Raw genomic sequence first — 24,062 nt, 5'->3', positions numbered from 1 at the left:
TTTTTTTATTGGTATCGGGGATTGTACTCAGGGACCCTCAACCACTGAGCCACATCCCCAGTCCTATTTTGCATTTAAAAAAAATTTTTATTGATTTTATTATTATTTTTAAATACACAACAACAGTAGAATGCATTACAATCCTTATTACACATATAGAGCACAATTTTTCATATCTGTATATAAAGCATGTTCACATCAATTTATGCCTTGAATATTTTTTATTCATAGTATTTATTAAACTCTTGTGTATATATAAAGCTTAACCAGTTGCTGTGGAGAATGATGGTGGTAATACTAGCAATATTAATAATAGCTAATGCTTATGGAATTACTGCTTGCCATATGCTGTTCTATGTGCTTTACATTTATCAAATAATTTTAATCCTTATCACAACTTTGTGAAGTAGGTATTATTATAGTCTCTATTTTCCAGGTGATAAACTGAGGTAAAGAAATGTCAGGATTTGATGCAGATATTTGGCTCATCCTCTAATCCTAAGGATATATGCTGCTCACTGTATATATCTGTAATGACCTGCCTGGGAAGGCTGGTTAGGGGCATAAGAAGGCTTCCTACGTTGAAAACAAAGAAACAAATTAACTAAGGAAGTTAATAACATTTCTAGTGAATAGTATAGACAGCATTTTCTGTGGGACTTAGTGGGGGAAGAGATAAGTCTCCTTTTAACAAGTGTTATTTAAGTAGACGTCTTCCAAGTATGAAGGAAATTTGATAGGATATGTCTTGGCAGAGAAAACAGAATAAGTAAATGCTATGACAAGAGTGAATGCTTCGTATGTTGGTACCTGATTGGTTTGTTATATCAAAACTAATATACTTGCTTTTTTGTTGAGTCAGTAGAAGCAGTAATAAAGAAAGGTAGATGTAAATATAGCCTTTTTTTTCCTGTTACAATAGATGATTTTGTTCTTTTTTTTCCCCTCCTGAAAGTATTAGTAGTTAGCATTTTTTGCACATCATTTTTAAATCCCAAAAAGATATGCTTATTGCCAAAGGGACATTGTTTAGGCTCCTTGTAAATGATTTTAGGATTCAAGTGCTTGTTGCCTTTTTATTACCCCTAAGTTTTTATTCAACCAGAAAATTAAACTTCTTAAAAATTAATTCATCTGCATGTCTGTAAGTTGTTCTAAAAAACAACAAATAAAGAGTCTCTATTTTGGTGTTCAAAACTCTTTGTTTTATACTATTGTTTTAGAATAGTCTTAAATTTTATTGTGTCTATAGTATTTGAATTTTAAATCTTCAATAAAATCTTGACTATTTTACTACCTATTTTACTGCTCTATTTTCTAAAAATAACTGACACTTTACTGTGATTAATTTTATATCATCCTATGGCTTGTCATAATCAGAAATATTTTTTTTGTTAAGATTTCAAAATGTTGCTGAACATGGTGACTGGGGAAGCTAAGGCTGGAGGATTGAAAGTTTCAAGCCAGTCTTAGTAACTTATCAAGACTCTGTCTCAAAAATAAAGACTGGGGATGTAGTTCATTGGTCAAGTGCTCCTTGGTTCAATCCCCAGTACTAAAACAAACAAAAAATGTAAGCAGATTTTTTTTACATTTTTGTTCTTTATAACATTTAATTTGTAGTTTTTGTAGTCCTTTACCACTTAAATTAGGTCAAAAATAAATCTACTTTCATAAATTCATAAAATTTTTATCATGTAATATCCAGGTCACCCTAATATGTAGAGATATTTCATAAACATGGAATTTGCTTCCAAATGTACATATGTCCCAATATCCACTCTACCTAAGGATATTGCTTTTTATTTTGAGCTGGTGGCAAAACAGAGAAGAAAGTAGTGAATTGAATTGGGTAATGAGCTCAACTTTGCTACTGACTGGTTGTATATATTTGGTCAGCTTTATTGATGTTGGCTATAGTCTTTGCAGTTTAGTTATATATGACTGTGGATGACTGTACAGATTCTAAAGAGCATTCTCTTTATTTATACTGTTCATTTATCCATCCAACATTTAATTGACCACCTACTAAGTGCAGGACAGTACGCTTTACTATTACATTTTAGTCCTTGATTTGAGAGTCTATTATTCTATTACCAATAACTTTCTAAAGCTTCTATTATCAACTTAAAACACTACTTTTCCCTCCCTTACCAGGGTGCCCATTTCTTATCAGTAAAGTAACAGAGGGAGAGGAAAAAAGCACATTTCATGTATATCGAGAGGCAGGGTCGGTAGGGAGAGGAGACTAGACTTTCTGCTAAAACAGAAGTAATTCCGTTGTCAGGGAATATATGGAATGTTGGATTTCTGCTTCCTTTCTTCAATATTTTTTAAAGTGTATGTTTTCTTATACAATAATAATCTACATTATGAGTTTAAATGGCAAGTCTTATTATTCTTACATCTTTGGAGATGGACCTCAGAGGTAGTCTAAGATATTCCAAGTAACTTGGAACTCCCTTTTCAAGGAAGCCTGTTTGAGTGTTCCTCTTTAGGAAGAATCTTAGGCTGCTGTTGATGTAACTGTGAACTTTACTATTGAACTCAGTATAAGATGCAGCAGCTTGTGTGTGTGTGTGTGTGTGTGTGTGTGAGAGAGAGAGAGAGAGAGAGAGAGAGAGAGAGAGAGCGAGCAAGCACAGATAATTTCAATTAATGCTTGTTTTTCTCTAGTTTAGCATTCATTATAGTACAGGTTAACGTGTTGGGCACAAAATTGATTGGATTGTACCTGGTATTTAAAAAAAGAATGAAAATAGAAAATGAAATATCACTATATGTAAGAGTAAACATTCATTACTAACCTTTGGTTTTACTTGAGTACATATCTGTTAAAGTTGGAGAATTAATTTCTAAGTATTTACTTGGAAGGATAGTTACCTCTGCCAGGAGTAAAGCCTTCTTGTGGCGTAAGATGAATCTGGAACAACCTGATGATAAAAAGGGGGTGCCTTAGTGTCAAAGATTTCTGCTGAAGCATGGGAATATGAATACTGGGAACAAAGCACCCTCATGGCTATTATTGCAACATTTGAAGTGCTATAGGAAAAAGTGGGTTGGAACCTGGAACCAAAGGCCAAGGAGGAATAGTGATGGTAAAAGGTAGGGTTATATCACTCATCCAGAGGCTAAGTGCATTGGCACGTGTGTTTGGGGAGAGGGCAGTAGCTAACAGTTCTTAACCTACTGCAAGGGAAGAGAGTATACACATATCTTAAAATATACAAGTGAACCACTCTGAAATTATTTTCTTAGGCACCATTGGATAGTGCTAATGACTTAGGAAACAAACTGAGTTTGAATCCCTGTTCACTACTTATTAGTAGTATGACCTTGAGCTTATTTTCTAATATTCTCTGTCTTGTTTTTCAAATAGAAAAATAGAGATAATAATACCTACCTTGCATGTTGTAGTAAATGAACTATTATATGTAATTACTAGTACTCAATGAATGCTAGTTGTTTTTATTGTTATTTTAAGACACAAGCTAGTTAACAATGTCAACCTCTGCATGGGAGAACTTATTTTAATTCTGATTTACTCTCTTTTATCTGTCTTTTCCTTCATCATTTGTGGGGTTTATTGTTGTTGTTTGTTTTAGTGGTATGGAGAATTTCACTCAGGACCAAAAAATTAATTGTTTTGTTTTTGGTATTGGGGGGTGAACTCAGGGCCTTATGTATGCTAGGCAGGCACTGAGTTATACCCCCAGCCCTTTTCAAAATTTGAGACAGGATCTAAGTTAGCCAGGCTGGTTTCAAATTTACAATCCTCCCACCTTGCTTGTTGAGTAGCTGGGATTACAGGTATGCAACATTATGCCTGGCTGTCATTTGTACTTTGGTGATATGTCTGAGGCCATTACCTAACCAAAATCATAAAAATTTGTTCTTGCATTTTCTTTTAAGGGTTTATAGTTTTGGCTCTTATTTTTAGATCTAGCATCCATTTTGAATTATTGTTTATGTATTTGTGTAAGGAAGGGTTCTACTTTCATTCTTTAGCATGTGTACAGTCTATTGTCCCAGCATCATTTGTTTTTTCCACATTAACAAATTATTGTTACAAAGAATAATGAATATTTTTTTAATATTTATTTTTCAGTTTTAGGTGTACACAACATCTTTATTTTATTTTTATGTGGTGCTGAGGATCGAACCCAGCGCCCCACGCATGCCAATAATGAATAATTTTAAACTTTTTAAAAATAATTTACATTCTTTTGTTTAGATTACAAATGGTAGTATATAATGGATTCTGTTATAGGTATTCTTGAATTTTATCAAGTTCTGTGTGGAAAAGTAAGTCTAAAAGTCTTCTTGGTACAATTTTTTTTTTTTTGCAGGTAAATTGCAAGCCTATTATAGTTCATTCATTGGATAATTTTTCCTATTGCTAAAATATTTCGGTCTTTTTAATATTTAAACTATGAAAATGTCTACTATTAATGGAAAACTTGATCATTGATCATGCATTTTAAGAAATTATTTCTGTGTTCATATGACATAAAAATTAAATTATCAGAAATTATGGAACATAAAGAATTAAATTATCAGAAATTATGGAACTTTTGCTTAATGTAAAGCTGAAGAACTTATAGTCCAAATTCATGAGAATGTTTTCTGTCATATTGTCAAATTTTCAGTTAAGATTAATATCATGAGTAATATAATGCAGCCTAGTGAAATTTTAAACATCGAAGTATTTGAGCAGAAATAATAGCTTGTGTTAATTGATCTCCTATTTTCTGTCAAATGTGATGTTAAATATTTTACCATATAGATCCATATATAAAGATTTGTTTAGTAAATTATAGTGTGTCAAAACAATTGAATATGTTATATGTGTGTGTATACACACATACACACACATATATGGATCTAGTCTGCACACTACAGAAATGGATGACAAAGTGAAAGTATGTCAAAGAAGTTAATAAGTAATTGGTACTGGTTTACAGAGATGGAATTTGACTCTTGATCTTTCCAACCTCAAAGTGCATTAAAGTCATGGAGTTTCTCTACTAGGCCACTCAGAAGGAAAAGTGATCTTTTTTTTATAGCCTTTTTTTGTCATGTTTTTCAGCCAGTAGGAAGTAAAATTAGATAGTAAATTAGATAGTATGATGGCAGTTACTGGCATCTGGAAGTCAGCTCTTGAGGAAATTTTTTGATTATTATATTTTTAATTTTTTTCTTAAGTTTAGAAGTGAATTTGCCCAAGATCAGACTTTCTTATAGTCTAAGATATTGGGATCTAGGTAACTTGAACTATCCTATATCCATTTTTTTCCCCCTCATGGAGTAATGATAGCTTTAGTCTTGATCAGTTTTATTTTTGGACCTCTTTAGGAAGAAGTCAATGCTTAGAACAAAGTTATAAATCCTAGAAGAGACTTAGGCATCAGGTAAGAGGATGGGGACATAAATGGAAAGAGTGAGCAATATATATTTTGGTAGATGGTCCTTTCTAATAGGGCACTTATCTATTAGGACCTATATATTTTGGTTCTAGGTTTATTCTAGGAAAAAGCAAAATTATATTGATCCCAGAGGCAAGATAAACAGCAGGATCATGTCTAATAACAGGAACTAACAAATGCCCAAGTTTTTGAGTGTGTATGAATCTAAAAGATGGTATTAGTATTAGCCCTATTTAACAGACTAGAAAATTGAGGCTCAGTTAACCAAGATTAAGTAACTTGACCAAAGTCACACACAAATAATGAGTTATAGAAAATAAACATAGAATAACTGCATGTATCCTTTTGAAGGTTAAATTGTTAAAATTAATTGGCTCTAAATGCCTTATGTCACTCTATCTTAGGATTTATATATTCAGGAACTAGAGTTTTAATTGGTCTAACTTGAGTCATGTGCATTTTCCTTAGTTGTCTAGGGTATCTTGATTGATGCCTTCACCAAAACTGCATGTAGTGAGGGGTAGATATTTCTTTGAAATAATTGAGTTCTGTTATATAAAGAAGGGGTAGAGAAATCAGGTAGGCAAGAAAATAAGGGCCTATTAGACAAATAATAACTCTATGTGAAGATGATTACTTATTGGATACTGTGCTTATTTGGAGATATACCTAATTATTAATATTGAATATCTGATAGTGGGGTTGGTAAAAACTATTAAGAACAACTGCAAAAAGACTTAATATGTTCAACATGAATTGGAAAAGAGGATGACTAGGGGCTGGAGTTGTGGCTCAGCAGTAGAGCGCTCGCTTAGCATGTGTGAGGCGCTAGATTTGATCCTCAGCACCACATATAAATAAATAAATAAAGGTGTACCAAAAAAATTGTAGATGGCAAATGCATAAACATTTTTTAAAAAGAGGATGACTAAGCAGATACAAACATTTCAGGTATTGTTTGTAATGACATACTAATCCTAAAGATTTGTTTAGTAAATTATAGTGTGTCAAAACAATTGAATATAGTAATTTGAAATCACAAAAAATGATGTGCATGTGCATTTAATGAAGCATGGCATAGTGGCGCACACCTGTAATCCCAGGGACTCAGGAGGATGAAGGGGGAGGATAACAAGTTCAAGGCTAGCCTCAGTGAGTTAAGGAGATCATCAACAACTTAAAATAGATAAAGGGATGTAGTTCAGTGGTAAAGCACCCTTCTGTTCAATCCCCAGTACCAAAAAAAAAAAAAAAAATGAGTGGAAAAAATAAAACAATTTATAAACAACTGCAGCTAATAATATATTGTGGTCTCATGTATTTTACTTATGGAAAATGTAGAAGACTGAAGCCAATTTCCCAGTTAAATGATTGTATCTCTCTTGTTTACTCGATTTTCTCTCTTTCCCTCCCCAGCAGACCTTATGTAGTTGCATAAAATTGTTTCTTCATCTGATTTATTTTAGAAACTTTAAGCCTTTTACTTAAAGCCTTTTGAAAACTAGAAACTCATCTCCTACAACTCAAAAGTATATTTGCTTTGACGATTTTTGTCTTTTGTATGGGTTTCAGAGGCCTTAATTTGAAATGTGGAAATGATAATATTAAATCTTGTTCTCTATAGCCTGCATTGAACTTTACCTATGATAGTGGGTGTCTTGGACTGAATTGGTTGGGGGATGTGGACAGAATCAGGAAATACTGTGGGCTAAGGAACCTTTAATCTTTATTTCCAAAAGGTATTCTACTACATCCTCCATTAATGTCGTCACAGGTAAGTAAGTTCGAGCTATATATGTATCAAAAAATGGGCAATCCCCTGCAAATCCTGTCATTTATGTTAATAAAATTCAACTGTAAGAAGAGCTTTTACTGAGGACAAAGAAAGCCATCATCAGGGAAGCAGTGATCTCAAAACCTGTGTATTCTCTTGAAGACCTCTTGCCAAAGCTCCCTTCCATGTATCAGTTTTAGTAAAGCCATATCATTTCCTAATTAACCAAATCTTGGAATATTGTTTTAGGAAAGAAGGAAAGGTGCATGTTACATTAGAGAGAATTTCAATTTGTGCATATGGACTACCTAAAAGATATGCTTCATGCATATTGAAGTTGAGAAGTTAAGTTGGGTAATTTGTATCTTAAACTGTTACTTATTTTCAGCACCTTGGGAGGCTGAGGCAGGAGGGTTTGAGTTTAAAGCCAGCCTCAGCAAAAGTAAGGTGCTAAGTAACTCAGTGAGACCCTGTCTTTAAGTAAAATACAAAATAGTTCAGGGGATATGGCTCAGTGGTTGAGTGCCCCTGAGTTTAATCCCTGGTACCACCCCCTTCCCAAAAACTTTGCTTATTTTAACATTTGTGCATAATTTGGCCATGTATTGTGGCTATGTATTGAGGAGTATAGAAGTTTTTAGTTTTTGCATGGAAAACTAAAAAGATCAGAAGTTTGAGAAATGTTGAAATTTGCAGAACATTTCGTGAGAGTCCTTTTAAGAAAGTAATTTCAGGGTTGGGAATATAGTTCAATAGTAGAGCATTTGTTAAGCATGGACAATCCTCAACATTGAAAAAATAAAGGCATTTTCAGACTTACAAGGACTGAAAAATAATAGTGTTTTCAGGTGTCCTTCACCCTGATTCCAAAATGTTAACATTTTACCACATTTGTTTATTCTCTTTTGTTCTTTCTTTCAGTATTATATGCTACCATATATAACATATAGCATTTTATATAGATAATAGTGCATCTACAGCTATGTATTTTTTCACTACATTATTTTTTCAGAATAATGTAAAGAGTAAAATGAAAAGATAATACACGTTTACCTTAAAATATTTAAGTGTATATTTCCTCAAGGAAGGAAAATCTCTTGTAGATAGCCATCAAACAGTTTTCAAAGTCAGAAAATTGAGTGTATTTGATCTATAGAATTTTTCCAATATTTCTGTTGTACCACCATGTCCTTTAGTTTGAAAGGAAAGACATGTCTTTTTCCAGGATCTAATTCTGGAACACTGTTACAGTTACTTGTCATGTCTCTTTTAGTCTTTAATCTAGAACTGTTCCTCAGTTATTCTTTATCTTTCTTAACTTTGACCAATTTTTGAAGACTACCAGCCACTTATTTTGTAGAATTTTCTTCAGTTTGGGCATACCCGTTTTTTTCCTTATAAGATTGAGTTTATGCATATTTTGACCAGAATACTGCAGAAATACTTTATATCCTAACAGAAAACTATAAAAGGCTCTTGACTCTTTCTTCCAAAAATATTTTTAAGTTCCATATTATCATATGGAAAACAGATATTTGTTGGTATATTACGAGTCTTCCTATTATATTTATTTTCCAATTGCTTTTGCTTAAGAAAATTTATAGCCTTTAAAATGGCTTTTACAAAGTAAAAATTATTGAATGAAATCAGGATGGGATAGAGGTGGGGAAGAGTTTTAAGCTTTAAGTATAGGTTTGAATGTATGTTTTATGTAATGAACATGGGCATTGCAGTGCAGGGATTGGGCCTTTAAACCTTTAGCCAAGATTGGTAAATTATTTATTCCTGGAGTACTTCTGCCAGAACACTGAAATCAATATACTCTTTTCCTTTTAGAAGTCTTACACCGTCCCAAGGCAAACATTCAAATGTGTTAAATAGGGAGATAAGAGAGAACACTGTTAGATAAAAGCAAATACACATTTAAGTTTACTAGTACAGTATTCACTTTCAGTGAAATGTTAAGTCTTTGTGCACTTGTTTAATCAATTCCTAGAAGTAGGAATCTTGTGTTTTGATAAGCACTTTCTAATTGCCCCTACAAATGATCATATCCATCTTTTTTTTTACAATCAAATCCAATAATTTTCACTCTTGAATTATAATATTTCTTACCCTGTTTTTATCTTCAAATTCTTTTTCTAACAGTAATATTTAACTATCTCTTATAGACCATATTCACATCATTTGTTTCTTCTTTTCAGAAATAGGAATAAAAGTATCTAACTTAAAATGTATATTTATAATTCTCATAGTGAAACCAAAGCCTAATAACTTCATATTACCATTTAAAATTCATATTCTTTAGGACATTTTCTTAAATTAATCCCACTTAGTTTGAGATACTATAGTATCCCCTATTTTTAATAACAAAATAAATATAAGTAATAAGATTAAAATTTGTTTTATAATGCTTCAATATTGGAACTTTATAAATTGGATTATGCCTTAAAATAAGGACTTTTGCCCAGTATCTTTGTATCTGTCAAGCTAAGTAGAAGAGTGCCATTTATATAAATAATTAATAAATGTCTTCAGTTGAGTTTGGTTTGTGCTGTATAAATTTTAGATCAGGGGTTGACAAACTATAGCCCATATGTCCCATCTTACCCTTCAAAAACATTTTATTGGAACACATTCATACATACTCATTGACATATTTCTGATATCTTTTGTGTTTCCATTGTAGAGTTGAGTAGTTGCAACTATGTGGACTTTAGAACCTAACATATTTATTCCCAGAGTCCTGGCTGACCTCTGTATCAGATTATAAGCAATTTAACATTAATGTATTTTTTTCCATTTATAGTGCATAGTACAATATTCTACCCATACCATGCATAATTTATGGATTTATTTAAGAATTTTGTGAGTATAACTGTGGGAAAATTTTATAGGAGTGAGTTTGCTATCTGTGTATATTAAATTTGGGTAGCTTTTCCCTTCTCAAAGGGTTTCTAACAGTTTATACTTAAATTACCAATTTTGTGACTAGTTATATTTAAATTACTAAAGGCCTCTTCATAACTTTGCTGATTCCGTGCATTCATACACTTTCTTTTTATTTTTTACCAGTCTCATGGTTAAAAAATGATATAGTGTATTTGATTTTCTTTTTATGTGTTAGATTGAACTTATTTTCATATTTAAAAGCCATCTGTTCCCCCCCAATCCCTCTCTCCCATTTGTTAATTTATTTATTTATTGCAGTGCTGTGGATCCATCCCATGATCCTAACACTGAATTACATCTCAACCTATATTTCTTTTTGTTGGAGTACCTTTTAATGTCTGTCCTAGAACCTTCCTTACATTCATCATATTCATATAAAATATATAGGGAACACATGTTCACTATAGTTTTATTTGCCTCTAGTAAAGGAACTAGCATTATAACAAAGCTGATTCAAAGGAGGGTGTGTGAAACTAAAAATGGTAGTCAGTGAATGAAAGAAATTTCTTACAAGGCATGCACACACACACACAAAAAAAGCAAAAAACAAACAAACAAAAAAAAACACTACAACTCCAAGGAGTTTTTTTCCCCTATTGGACAGAATCCATTTGCATTTTACCAGATGAAAATCATCACTTTCAATTCATTAGTCTTTTACAAGGCATTTTCTAACTATAGTCTATCCCTTAAGACATCTAGAATTCTCTTCTCCAGAACACCAGATGACAATTAGGCAGGCTGCTGATTGATAATTACGATATGGCTGTGAAAGGACATGAATCTTTTTGCCTTATTTCTAAGTTTTGGGTAATTTTTCTGAACATTTCCTCTTTTATTGAAATTATTTCAAGTGATATTATTTCTATATGATTTATCTATGAACTGATAAGAAAGTTACGAAACTCCCTGTTATCTTTTATAAAACATATTCATTTTTTCTTTCCTGCTCTGTAGGAACTCATTATACAATGACAAATGGAGGCAGCATTAATAGTTCTACACATTTACTGGATCTTCTGGATGAACCAATTCCGGGTGTTGGTACATATGATGATTTCCATACTATTGATTGGGTGCGAGAGAAATGTAAAGACAGAGAAAGGCACAGACGGGTAAGTTTAAAAAATATATTGCATAATTAATCATTTAATAATGCATTGCTGCCAGTGATCTTCAGCCACCAAATCTATGTTATACTTTAAAATAAATTTAAGTGTATATCTGATAAATGCTGTTTTCTGTTTCTGTGTGTATTTGCTTTTTTTCAGTTTGTTTATGTTTCATATCTTTCCAGACAGGATTTGAGGTAGCTCAAAAACAAAGAAATAGAATTGGAAGACAAAATAGGAAGGAAAGGGAAAAGCACAGCACAGGAGTTGGGGGGTAGATCAAGCCACACTTAAGATTAGGAAGTCAGCATGATTTTTGGCCTTAAGCAACTCAGCAAGCTGAAGAGTTGTGAAACTCGTACTATGAAAAAAAGAAGATATGGGAAGTCATTTTATGGGGTTTTGCAGTTTTCTTTTGTTCCTTTTGCCAGTACTGAATATTTCTCAAATTGGATCCTAATTAAGGCTTTTTGTGTGTCATAACAAATTACTAATCAAAACCAATTTGACTTTATGGAACTGGGGTTATAGCTCAGCGGTAGAGTGCTTTCCTCGCACACGTGAGGCACTGGGTGTGTGAGGCACTGGGTTCGATCCTCAGCACCACATAAAAATAAATAAATATATTTTTAAAAAATTTGACTTTAAAGTATAGTACAATATATAGATCCTTTTTATTTGCAGTTGTGGCTTATTGGTATAATGTTTATATTTAAAAATATAAAATATATTTTTTAAAAAAGAGAAGACAATCTCTTTTGAAAAATATTCCAAATCTCCAAAGCCTCTTTCTAATTTTGGTATCTGAAATTTACTTGTAAATGAAAATAACTTTATACCAATTAGTTATAAGCTTTCATATAAAGGTATACATGTGTACGAAATGTGAAATTGGTTTATATTATGTTGTTTATAAAAAGTATAGCTTCTGAGATTCATTAGACAATATTTACCTTCAGGACATATGTGAGGAAATATATATTACATCAATATTCTAAGCCAGTGATTCTTAAATGTTTTGGTCTCAGATTTCTTTTAAACTTTAACAAGTGTTGAGAACCCTCAAAGAACTTTTAAAATATGTTATATTAATAGATATAAAACTGAGAAATTTTTAAAATATTCACTAATTCATTAAAAATAATAGTAACAAGACCCGTTGCTTGTAAACAAATGGAATTTCATAAAAATAACTATATTTTCCAAAATAAGAGATATTTACTGAGTTCTTATACTACATTTTTATAACTCCCAGTATTGACTGGCTTAATAAAAGACTGCCTGATTGTTATATCTGCTTTTGCATTCAAATTTTATTATATCATTATCATCATCATAATCTGCCGCAGTCTGGCTGGGCACAATTCAGGAGCCACTTGTCAAAAGAAACAAACTTTATTTTTAGAACACACAGGCCAAACCACACAGCTCTTCAGGAAAACCTTCAGAGCCCAACTGCCACCACTGGCTTCCCACAAGCCTCTCCACCTCTCCACCTCTTCACTCCTCTTGCTTTTGAGGCCGATTGGCTGGGTCGGGTGGGCAGAGCCAAAAAAAGGCCCCCAATGAGCAGCTCTGTGGTCTGAAAGGGCAGGGAAACAACCCAATGAGCATCACCGCAGAGGAGCCAATCAGTTGGCAGCTAGAAGTTTGCTGGGGCTGCTGTGAGCCAATCATCAGCTGGCAGCTGGAAGTTTGCTAGGGCCCCTTTGGCTGTAGCTCTCAACAATAATCATCGTCTTTACTTGTAGTACTGGGTGTTGAACCTAGGAGCACTTTACCACTGAACTACAATCCCAGTCCTTTTTTTTTTTTTGAATGGGGTCTTGCTAAATTGCCAAGGCTGGCCTTGACCTTGAGAACCTCATGCTTTAGCCTCCCAAGTAACTGGGGTTACAAAAGTGTACCACTACACCTGGCTGCATTCAGACATTGTGGTATGTTCTTTTGATTGAAGTATATAAAGAAATTCAACCTCACACAGATAATGTAGTTGAAAAAGCTACAAGTATTTTAATAGGCTTTAAAAGATTATTGTGGGTATTCTTTGATACTATACAAAGTGACAAGTACTAGTGTTTCTAAAAGGTTAGTTGTAATGTGTACTCTGAAATTGTACTAGTGAACTTTGTCCTACATTGATTTACTTTAAACTTTGAATTTTGAATATACAGTTTTGTAACATATAGTGACCATTTGGAAAACAATGATACATTAACTTATGCAGCTCTTTCAAATGTTGACACTTAAACAATGAAAATACTGTATCAAAAAGTCACTGATTTTAATATTAAGTTTATAATATCACCATGGTTCTCTTAAGAAAAAAGTCTTTAATATTGGTACTGCTCACAGTACTAATTTTCAAAATACTAATTTTTTAAATTCTAATGTTTGTGTGCACATTTTATCACTGGAAATGAAATGACAGGACTACTTGATTTTTGTTGTTTTTGTTGTTGTTACCTAGAATTGAACACTCAGGGGCTCTTAACACTAAACCACATCACCAGTCCTTTTTATTTTTTATTTTGAAACAGGGTCTTGCTAATTTGTTAGGGCCTCTCACTGAGTTGCTGAGGCTGGCTTGAACTTGTAATCTTCCTGCCTCAGCCTCCCCAGTTGTTGGTATTACAGGTATACACCACCATGCCTATCCTACTTTGTTCTTTATTGAAAAAATACTGTAGATTCAGAAATCTGAAAAACCATATTTTGATGTCAGTGTTTCTTTTGAGTAAAAATGACATTTCATATAAGACCTAACTTATTTTGCAGCTCACATTACACAAGAGCTTCTCCTTGAAATGTAGCTTCATATTCAGTATGTGGCAGACATGCTTTATGCAGCTATTTGATCACACAAGATATAATACATAACACATAGTAACTTCTTAATATTTTTAAAGCAAAATTGGCATTTATTTATTTTTTACTGGGATGCTTGAAAATTGAAAGTGACAGGTGACACTTCCTGATTCATGCTAAGGAACCAGCAATTGTTTTTTACATTATCAATAAAAATGTCAGCATGTAAAAAAAATCAAAAAGGCACCTAAAATTTTGCTATTATTATAAAAATAGTTTTGATCTTGGAGACCCCTTTAAAGAGGTCTCAGGGACTCTTAAGATTGTTAGTGGATCACATTTTGAGAACCTCTGTTTTAATCCTTTGTGCCTAAGTCAGACACACTATAAATCCTGACATGTAATTACGGGGTAAGTACAATTGTACTGAGAGTATACATTCAGAGTCAGTATTCCGGTTGGGGTTTAAATGTGTTCTAAAGTGTGGCACTCTGACAGTGTCATATATAAGCCACTATGTTCTTAAACTTTTAGGGAAAATGGATACTAAAAGAAACCAAAACAAACTCTTTTCCTCTGATGTTTGAATAGTCTATAGTTCTTGAAAACATTTCAAATAACATAGCAATATATGAAGGAGCTAATATGTGTCCTAGCTAATCATCTTTTCCTAGTCAAATATTTTGCAATTTTTAAAGCTGAGAAATTCAGGACATTTATGTTCTTACAGTTATTCTTAAAACATTAAATTTTAAAAAATCTTAAAAATTTTTAAAAATACATGTCTCAGTGTATACATGCACTTGATTCTTTGTCATTGACCTTTTTATTTTACTCAAAGCCCTCTTATTCCAGATTATTTTGAAGCTATTGACATTATCTGATCAGATATTACTGTTTAAATATTTTACAAAAAGGTGGTAATCAAATTGTCTTTTAAAAAAATTTATTAGTTTAAATACTTCTATAAAGAGAACCTTCCCCTCATCAACTATTCAGATTCTCTGATGAACAGATCGTACAGCAAAGAGAGAGTTTGAAAAATGTAGTTCCTTAGTATCTTGAAAATTGACCAGTGAGATTTTTGTTTGCTTGTTGGCTTTTGTTTCTGTATCTTCATGAACTCATGAATTTAAACATTTTATGTGTCATAATTATCACAGTTACTCTTTTCGTTGAGGTCCCTGTTCCACTTTAAAAAAAAAAAATCCTTTTTTTGTTTATTTTTGGTTCTGGGGATTGAACCCTGAGTTGCTTAATCACGGAACCACATTCTCAGGCCTTTTTTAATTTTTTATTTTGAAACAAGGTCTCAATAAGTTGCTCAGTGTCTAAGTTGCTGAGGTTGGCCCTGAACTTGTGATACTCCTGCCTCAGCCTGCCTAGTTGCTGGAATTACCAGTCTATGACACCATGCTCAGCCATGTTGTTCTACTTTTGACTAGTGGGAGTGAATTGATATTGGTTGGTGTCTGTGTTCTCTGACTTGAGTTCAGGCGTGATGTATTCTGGGAAAACATTATGTTATATTAGTTTATCTTACACATTTCAGCAGAAAACCTAAAGTCAGCCATTTCTCCAAGGAGTTCAGTCCCATTGAAGGAGAATGATACATAGAGACAGTCTGGGCAAAAGTGGGTACTGTTTGCTTGTGGGTTGGTCATTATTTCTCCTAAGTTTATACTACTGTTCTAATTTAAAATCATTACCATAGGGCTTAATATCTAGTTCTTAAATCTGTGCCTCATTTAAAGCATGCCAAAAATCTCAACATCACAAACAGAATCATTTAATTTACCACACTACACACACCCACACACACCAGTTATGTAGAATATTCTCATGATTCCAAGCTAAATGTATAAAACACATTATAGTCAAAGAAGTCTAGTTTCTTTCTGTTCTAACTTAATTGTCTTCTTCCCCTTATAAATAATGTTTTACATTTTTAATTTTATGGTTTATCCTTTCATTTAAAAAACACCAGCATTTGTGCCTATATTATCTTTCTTAGACAAATAGCATAATTCTAGCCACCTTGTCTTTGTCCTTCATCTCACTGCTTCTATCTCCTTTTTAATTGCTGAAGTACTTTTCATTACATAGATATTTTACAGTTTATTCAACTGTATTACATATTACTAAACATTAAATGTTTTTGTTAGAAGTAGTGATGAGGGTACATTCTTGCACATACAGTATCTTTTTGTGTTTGGTATACGCTATCAAGCAAATGTTTGTTAAGTGACTATAGTAGTATGCAAGCAGTGGTACAAGAAGAATGTCTGACTCAGCCTGAAAATAATATTTTATTAGACATTATAGTTATTTTATTGAGGAAAATCAACATAAAATTTAGTGATTATTTAAAAAATGACCTGCCTCCAATTCTAAAAGTAGTTAATATCTGTGTTTGGATGTTTATAGTATAGGAGTAAAATTACCTCATTCAACTTAGAACTTATTCTGTGTGTGTGTGTGTGTGTGTGTGTGTTTGTGTCTGTGGGTATGTGTGTATACTGCGGATCAAACTCAAAGCCTCACATATGCTAAGCAAGTACTCTACCACTGAGATAAACTCTCAGCCTTCTTGTGTCTTTTTAGTGGGGCCTTTTGCCTTCAAGTAGACCATAGGCTTGAAATAAATCAGGTCATTGAAGCCCTCCAATGGGATGGTTGAGCACTATGTAATCCTAGCTGGAGAATATAAAACAACAACTCTAGTTGGACAGAAGAGTTTAGTACTCTTTAGAGATAGCTTTAAAAATGCATTCTTATAGGGAGAGATAAGACTTGCCTTCTTGTGTTTCAGTAGAATGAGATCAGAAAAATCTCTTACCTTCTTATTAATCTCCTACCTGCCTATATTATATTCAATGAAGGACACTTTTGCCTTAACATTGTGATGAAAGAGCCCCTGCGCCTTACCAGTGAGATTGGAGCTTGCCACATCTTTGTATATAGGTCTCTAAGTTTCAGGAGTCTATTTATCCATGTGCCTTTTCTACGTTTTATTTATGGGCATTTACTGTCACATACTTATCTTTTAGACAGTTATAATTCAGTTAACTTCTAGCACCAGGGAATGATAGACATTTCCAGTCACTTCCACTAATATAAAGTTTATACCAAATATAGATCCAAAATTGAATTTGATTCATTTAAAAACAGTCTGTGTCAGATTTTTATGTGGCTTATGGTCCCATTGCACTTAAATCTGAGGTTCTTATAAAATGCTGGATAAATGCTTATCATCTGGCTTACAGGTATAATGACTCTCTGATACTGATTTTTCCCCAAACTCACCTTTCCCCTTATTTAGTTTAGAAGGTTCTGTTCTGATTATGGTAACTGAGAAAAATTGCTAGATATTAGAATTCTATCTTCTATTCAGAGTTTGAAAAATGAAGCATAAACATTTCTAATTTCAGATCAACAGCAAAAAGAAAGAATCAGCATGGGAAATGACAAAAAGTTTATATGATGCGTGGTCAGGATGGCTAGTAGTAACACTAACAGGATTGGCATCAGGTAAAGAAAATTTTTAAAGTAGTCCTTTTTAAAAAAAATAACAGAACTATAAATAGTTCTCCCCTCTTTCCCTCAAAAATTTTTTTTCAGGTACTATTAGATTTTTAAAAGCATGTGTTTTTCTCCCTCAAAAATTTCTCATATTAAAAGAGTAGGAGGCAAGAGACTTTAGTCTTTTCTTGGTTCTGTCACTTAAAGGGTCTATCCAACATGATTGATCTTTCTGGGTTCAGTTTCCATCTCTGTAACATAAGTGGTATGAACTAGATGATCAATAAGATATCTTTTATTTTACCATCATAATTAATAATTATTTTTTTGAGTGCTATATATGTCATGCAGTGTTCTAAAAATGGCATAATTACTGTGATTATAACTATGGTACAGATCAAGAAACTGAAGCACAAGAGAAATTAAGGAGTGTGGCTGAGATCATATGGTCAAAAAGTGGCTCAGCCATTGTATGAATTCCAGCAGTTTAGCTCAAGAGACTGACCCTTTAATTACCATGCTGTATGCATGGCCACAAAGTCCTAGGTGAGAAATGTTAGGAAATAACAGTTAAGTAAAAAAAATTAAGAACTTTTAATTATTTTCAGTTTCCATCATGGAAGATTGTGTCCAGAAAACATGAAAAATTAAAGTTTTTGTGGAAAACAGAGAGAAGTATTAACAATACTAATTGGCATGCACAAAAATTTTGTGACTTCTGTGTGTATGACCCAATTTTTATATGATAAGAATGACCCAGATTTGACCATGAATTTGTGTATTTTTATATTCTGTCAGTAAAATAATCTCGATACATATAGTTTTCTATTATTTAAGAAAAAATTGTTAATCTGTCACAGTAATTCATGAATGAATTTCACTAATTATTTCTAATGGACATTAAGTTTTAATGAGATTGACATTATTTGTTAATGAAGTTTTGGATTGAAACTGGATAGTTAAAACATTTGCTTCAATAGCCAGATATATGAATCTCCTGCCAAGCAGCTTTCTTTTAAAGGTATTTGAATATTAGAACTTTTTTGTAATTATAATTAATTTGAATGATGCAATTGAGTTTTATTCAAAGAGTAACAATTTTATTTTAAAGAATAGTATTATAGTTTTTTAAAGTAATAGATGTGCATTTATATATAAAATTTGAAAATCTTAAAATCATGTTCCTTAGTGAAACTATTATTTATAGGAAATCTCCTGTTTTCTATTAATCTCTGAACTAGATAGATCTTAGCTCCCCAAAATATGGATATGTTTTTTTGACCATCTCCAACATGTTTTTACAGGGGCATTGGCTGGATTGATAGACATTGCTGCTGATTGGATGACTGATCTAAAAGAGGGCATTTGCCTTAGTGCATTGTGGTATAACCATGAACAGTGTTGTTGGGGATCTAATGAAACAACATTTGAAGAGAGGGATAAATGTCCACAGTGGAAAACATGGGCAGAATTAATCATAGGTCAAGCAGAGGTAAGTTTTGCTTTGCTCAAGATGAGTTAATCATTGATACAGTGAAATTATAGAATTAATCACATATTGGATGATTGTAACCTACATTCATCCAAAAGAAAAATTATGTAATAGAGTAGAATGGAAAATACAAGAATATATTACAGCAGGAAAAAACTAAGGATTGCTCTAAGCAACTTTTGTATCATTTAACAAACTACCTGGAGTATGGTACAGATTTATTTATTGTGAGTTGTAGTAGAAGGGATAAATCATTGCAATACAATCTGTGGAAAGTTAATATGGAGTTATTAAAAATGATTTGACACATTACATCACTAAGATTGGGAATTGGGAATTATGAAAGTGTAAATTATTTTTAAAAATCAGTAAGATAAGCCAAGTAGAAATTCAGAGATTGAAGAAATTCAGAGATTTTGTGTGTGTGTGTGTGTGTGTGTGTGTGAGAGAGACATTACAGTATTAAATTTTTATTTTACTACTTTTATGTTTTGTAATGAAGAGCATTCTGGAACTTAGCATATCATATATTAAATATATTCACATACAGATGGAATTTAAAATTTTTGTTACAGTTGCACTTCAGAGCTAAAAAGAATATATTTGCTGGTAAGATATAAATTGAATGCTGATTCTTGCCTGACTTGATTGAATTCAATTTAATAATGTTTTAAGAAAATGGAACAGAATGTAATCTTGAGTGACAATTCAGTTTTGTCTCTACCAGCTATTTCCAAAAATTTGTTTATGGGTAGGTAGAAGTTAAAGTATAACTTAGATGTCTTGGTAACAATACCTAGGGATCAAGAAAAAGATTAATGGGATTAAGGCTACTTAATATATATAAGAACTAGTTTTTAGATTATGCCTAAATATTTTTTAATATAAAGTTTTGTATTACTGTGAAAATAAACCAGGAGATTGCTAAAAGATTTACCCATTTTCGCACAGTAGCACGTGCCTGCAGTCCCAGATGCTTAGGAAACTGAGGCATTAGAATCATTGAGCTCAGAAGTTCAAGGCCAGCCTGGGTAACATAGTGTCTCAAAAATTAAAAAAAATAAAAATGTTTTACTCGGGTTCCTTATGTCGCAAGCATTAGAGGTTGCAGTGAAAGTTAATTTCATACTCTTGCACTATTTTTGCTTTTTAGGGTCCTGGTTCTTACATCATGAATTACATAATGTACATCTTCTGGGCCTTGAGTTTTGCCTTTCTTGCAGTTTCCCTGGTAAAGGTATTTGCTCCATATGCCTGTGGCTCTGGAATTCCAGAGGTAAGCCATGTAATACTATCATTAGGCAGTAATTGTCATGATTCTTTTGCACTTAATGAAAGCAGTTTGGGGGTGGGATTTTGTTATTGTTGTATTAGTATGAAGAAATGTTTGAAAAGTGTAAGTTAATTGTAGACATCATTCAAGAACTACTTCCCCATAATCATTTCCTCATTTACTGTAGAGGTTGATGGTTTTTCCTTCCTCTCACCACTAATTTAGCACATGATTAAGCAGATTATCAAGAAACTTGGTCAAACATCGAGAAACTGCAAAAATATTTTGTGGTCTAAGGTTCTTTGATAGATGATACTTTTCTGTTATGACCTTGACTTGAATACATTAATTTACTTTTTTAAAACTATCTGTTCATTAAATAAGTTAGGGACTGGGGTTCATTAAATTAAATAAGTTAGGGCTCAGTGGAAGAGTGGATGCCTGGCATGTGTAAGGTACTGGGTTCAATCCTCAGCACCTCATATAAATAAAATAAAGATATTGTATCCATCTATAACTACAAACAACAATAATAACAACAAAAACCCATGTTTGAAGCTTTAAAAAAAAAATAAGTTAACGATTCTTCAATCTGGCTTTATTTATTTATTTATTTTTTAGTACCAGGGATTGAACTCAGGGGCACTTGACCATTGAGCCAAATATCCCAGCCCTATTTTGTATTTTATTTAGGATCAGGGTCTCAGAATGTTAAACAGGTTGTTTAGCACCTTGCTTTTGCTGAGGCTGGCTTTGAACTCATGATCCTCCTGTCTCAGCACCTGAGCTGCTGGGACTACAGGCGTGCGCCACTGCGCATGGCAAAGTTTGTCTATTTTATGCTTTGAGAAAACATTTGATTAAAATATTTAGAAATTCGGGGGTTTTGTTTTATTTTTTTGCATTATTGGATATTGAAGCCAGGGCCTGTACATGTAGACAAGGGCTCTCTCTACCATTGAGTTACAAAGTTACAGGGTTTAACTTTCATCAACAGTAATTTATTTATTTTAATCATCTTTTTAAAAAAAATATATTTTTAGTTGTTGATAGACCTTTATTTTATTTATTCGTATATGGTGCTGAGAAACGAACCCAGTGCCTCACACATGCCAGGCAAGTGGGCTACCACTAAACCCCAGCCCCAGCCAACAGTAATTTAAAGGCGAATTAGATTTAGGCTTGAACTCATTTCTTTCCCTTTTTAATTTTTCCACATCCGCTTTTTCTAGTGTATTTTTTAAAGACTAAATTATGGTGATTTTAAAAGGATAATTAATTAAGAATATATTTAATAAGGAACTGCATCATGTGGTAGTTAGAAGTGTTCATTGCTCCTTCTTGTATATAATGAAATACATTTCACATAATTGAAGTACTCTGAAAAGGCATAATAACTTTATTTTTGGTGGAAAGTCCTAAGTATCTAAATATGTTGTTTATTTCTACAACAGAAATATTCAAATTTGCTATTTTTTGTTTTTTTCGTTATACCTTTGTACTTAAGATCTGTATTTTCTTTAACATGGCTTATAATTTTTATTTTTTTCATGGGGTAGGGTTATCTTTTAACTTTATTTGAGTAGAGAATAAGAATACAATGTAGATTTATCATACACATAATATACTTTTGAAAAATTAATTGTGTATTGTTCCATAATTGTTCAAATTTTCCTAGGTTTTGTGAGTAAAATGAGAATATTTTTGATTAGTTACATTCTCCTGTTTCTTAAAGGAAATTAAACTGCTTTTACTTTTCTTTGTAGATTAAAACGATTTTGAGTGGATTCATCATTAGAGGTTACTTGGGAAAATGGACTTTAATGATTAAAACCATCACTTTAGTACTGGCTGTGGCATCAGGTTTGAGTTTAGGAAAAGAAGGTCCTCTGGTACATGTGGCCTGTTGCTGCGGAAATATCTTTTCCTACCTCTTTCCAAAGTATAGCACAAATGAAGCTAAAAAACGGGAGGTAAGTGTTTTCTGTAATTATTTGACAGAAAAATATCTATTTTGTAGACTTGATATCAGTTGGGAATTTCCTAATGTGAAGATCATATTTTACTGTGTTGGGATAAATTTTTTTTAGATTAAAATTTTTGAGATTAGTTTGTGCTTCTTTTCCTTTTTCTGACTATCTAACATCTTTTTAGAATCCACTCTACTGCTACTTAGTCACTCCTGTGTTTTAGAATGCTTTATAGACCAGCTAGTATTCACTGGGTTTTGGTTAAATTACACAGAGATCTTTCTTAGTTGTTTTCACTGTGCCTTACGCCCAACCTCTTTGGAAGTTTTTCCAAACATAACATTGCTTTAACTCTTATTTCTCAACATTTCTTAACATCTCTAGGGTTGGGCAAACTCAATTGCTTTGTTTTCTTTTGGGGTCAGCAGTGTCTAACGTCATTGGAAGTGGTGTGTTATATGTAGAAAACTTTCTAACCCAGTGGGGAAATTCTGAAGACCTTGAGGACTTCCCAAAGTTTAAATCAGAAATTCATTTTATTTTTTTATTTGTGTGTATGGGGGCTCAGATCATTTTTGTGAGGGGATTGGAGGTAAGGATTAAATACTGAAGAACCACTGAAAAGGACAATGAAACTGGATGTCCTTTGCAGGGTCAGATCTTACCCTTGCCAAAATCCCCTCCACTTAAAGGGGATGTGAGAAATTTTCTTTATTCATCTGTTTTAAGGCAATTTCCTTTACCATTTCTTTGGAACAGCATAAGGTCTTCCAGCAGGCCTTCAAACTATAGACTTTCCCTCATGTCTCTTTTTTCTGGGTATTTTCTGGAAGAAAAGTGGGCTCCTGAGACTTTGGTTAGTGGCTTTAAAACCTAGTCCTCCCAAATGCAAATCTGTAGCTTTAGGTGGGACAGAGATTTTTTTTTTTTTAATTTTATCTTTCAGAATCATCCTTTTTTATTGTGTACAGAGTTTGATTACTTTTAGTATTCCATTTTCCCCATTTCTTTAGATATTAAAATTAAATTCACCTGAGGCCAGTTATTCTAATGATTTCTTGTATACTCGTTTAGAAGTTATTATAAAGTGTTCTGTAAGACCTGAGTGAGCCACTTGCATTGCTTCACCTTTCATCGTTCTAGTATTGAGTTAAATATGGGAGCCCAGCAGCTATACAGGTAGCTAGCTCTAGAGCCCATTACTATACTGCAGCTCCTCCATGATTGGTGAACATTAACCATTAGTGTAAGGGATCATGGGACAGAGATCTTAAGAGTTGTTTTGTTGTTGTTGTTCTTTCCTTAGCTTTTTTTTATTAGCACATATTAATGTACAGATTCATGGATTTCACTGTGATGTTTCCATGCATGTGTATATTGTGCATTGATCATGTCTACCCTCCTCCCTTACATCCTTTCCTGCCTCCCTCCCAGTCCCCTGTAATAATCCAATTAAAGTTCTTTTTTTAAATTAATTAATTAATTTTTATTTATATATATAAGCGGGATGCATTACAATTCTTATTACATATATAGAGCTCAATTTTTCAAATCTCTGGTTGTATACGTAGTACACTCACATCAATTCGTGTCTTCATACATGTACTTTGGATAATAATGATCATCACATTCAACCATCATTAATTACCCTATGCCCCCTCCCTTCCCCTCCCACCCCTCTGCCCTATCTAGAGTTTGTCTATTCCTCCCATGCTCCCTCTCCCTATCCCACT

The 24,062-nt window shown here is 32.8% G+C and overlaps 1 protein-coding gene across 5 annotated transcripts in view; it reads left to right on the top strand.

The window, feature by feature from the left end:
• The window catches only part of Clcn3 (chloride voltage-gated channel 3), an 81,199-nt gene that overhangs the window by 33,184 nt on the left and 23,953 nt on the right, over positions 1-24,062 (top strand). For 4 of the 5 annotated variants that reach the window (XM_015486225.2, XM_015486223.2, XM_015486224.2 and 1 more), the window contains 5 exons: positions 11,110-11,267; positions 17,504-17,603; positions 18,899-19,086; positions 20,240-20,362; positions 22,126-22,332. In XM_015486225.2, the coding sequence (XP_015341711.1) occupies positions 11,110-11,267; positions 17,504-17,603; positions 18,899-19,086; positions 20,240-20,362; positions 22,126-22,332 (776 nt within the window). Of the gene's footprint in view, positions 1-11,109; positions 11,268-17,503; positions 17,604-18,898; positions 19,087-20,239; positions 20,363-22,125; positions 22,333-24,062 lie in introns of those variants that run through there. The other variant, XM_048791697.1, reaches the window with a different exon arrangement.

Source organism: Marmota marmota, unplaced genomic scaffold (genome assembly GCF_001458135.2).
Source record: "Marmota marmota marmota unplaced genomic scaffold, marMar, whole genome shotgun sequence".
In the NCBI taxonomy this organism is placed as follows: Eukaryota; Metazoa; Chordata; class Mammalia; order Rodentia; family Sciuridae; genus Marmota; species Marmota marmota.
The sequence above is the reverse complement of the archived record's forward strand: the minus strand, read 5'-3'. Positions and strand labels throughout refer to the sequence as shown.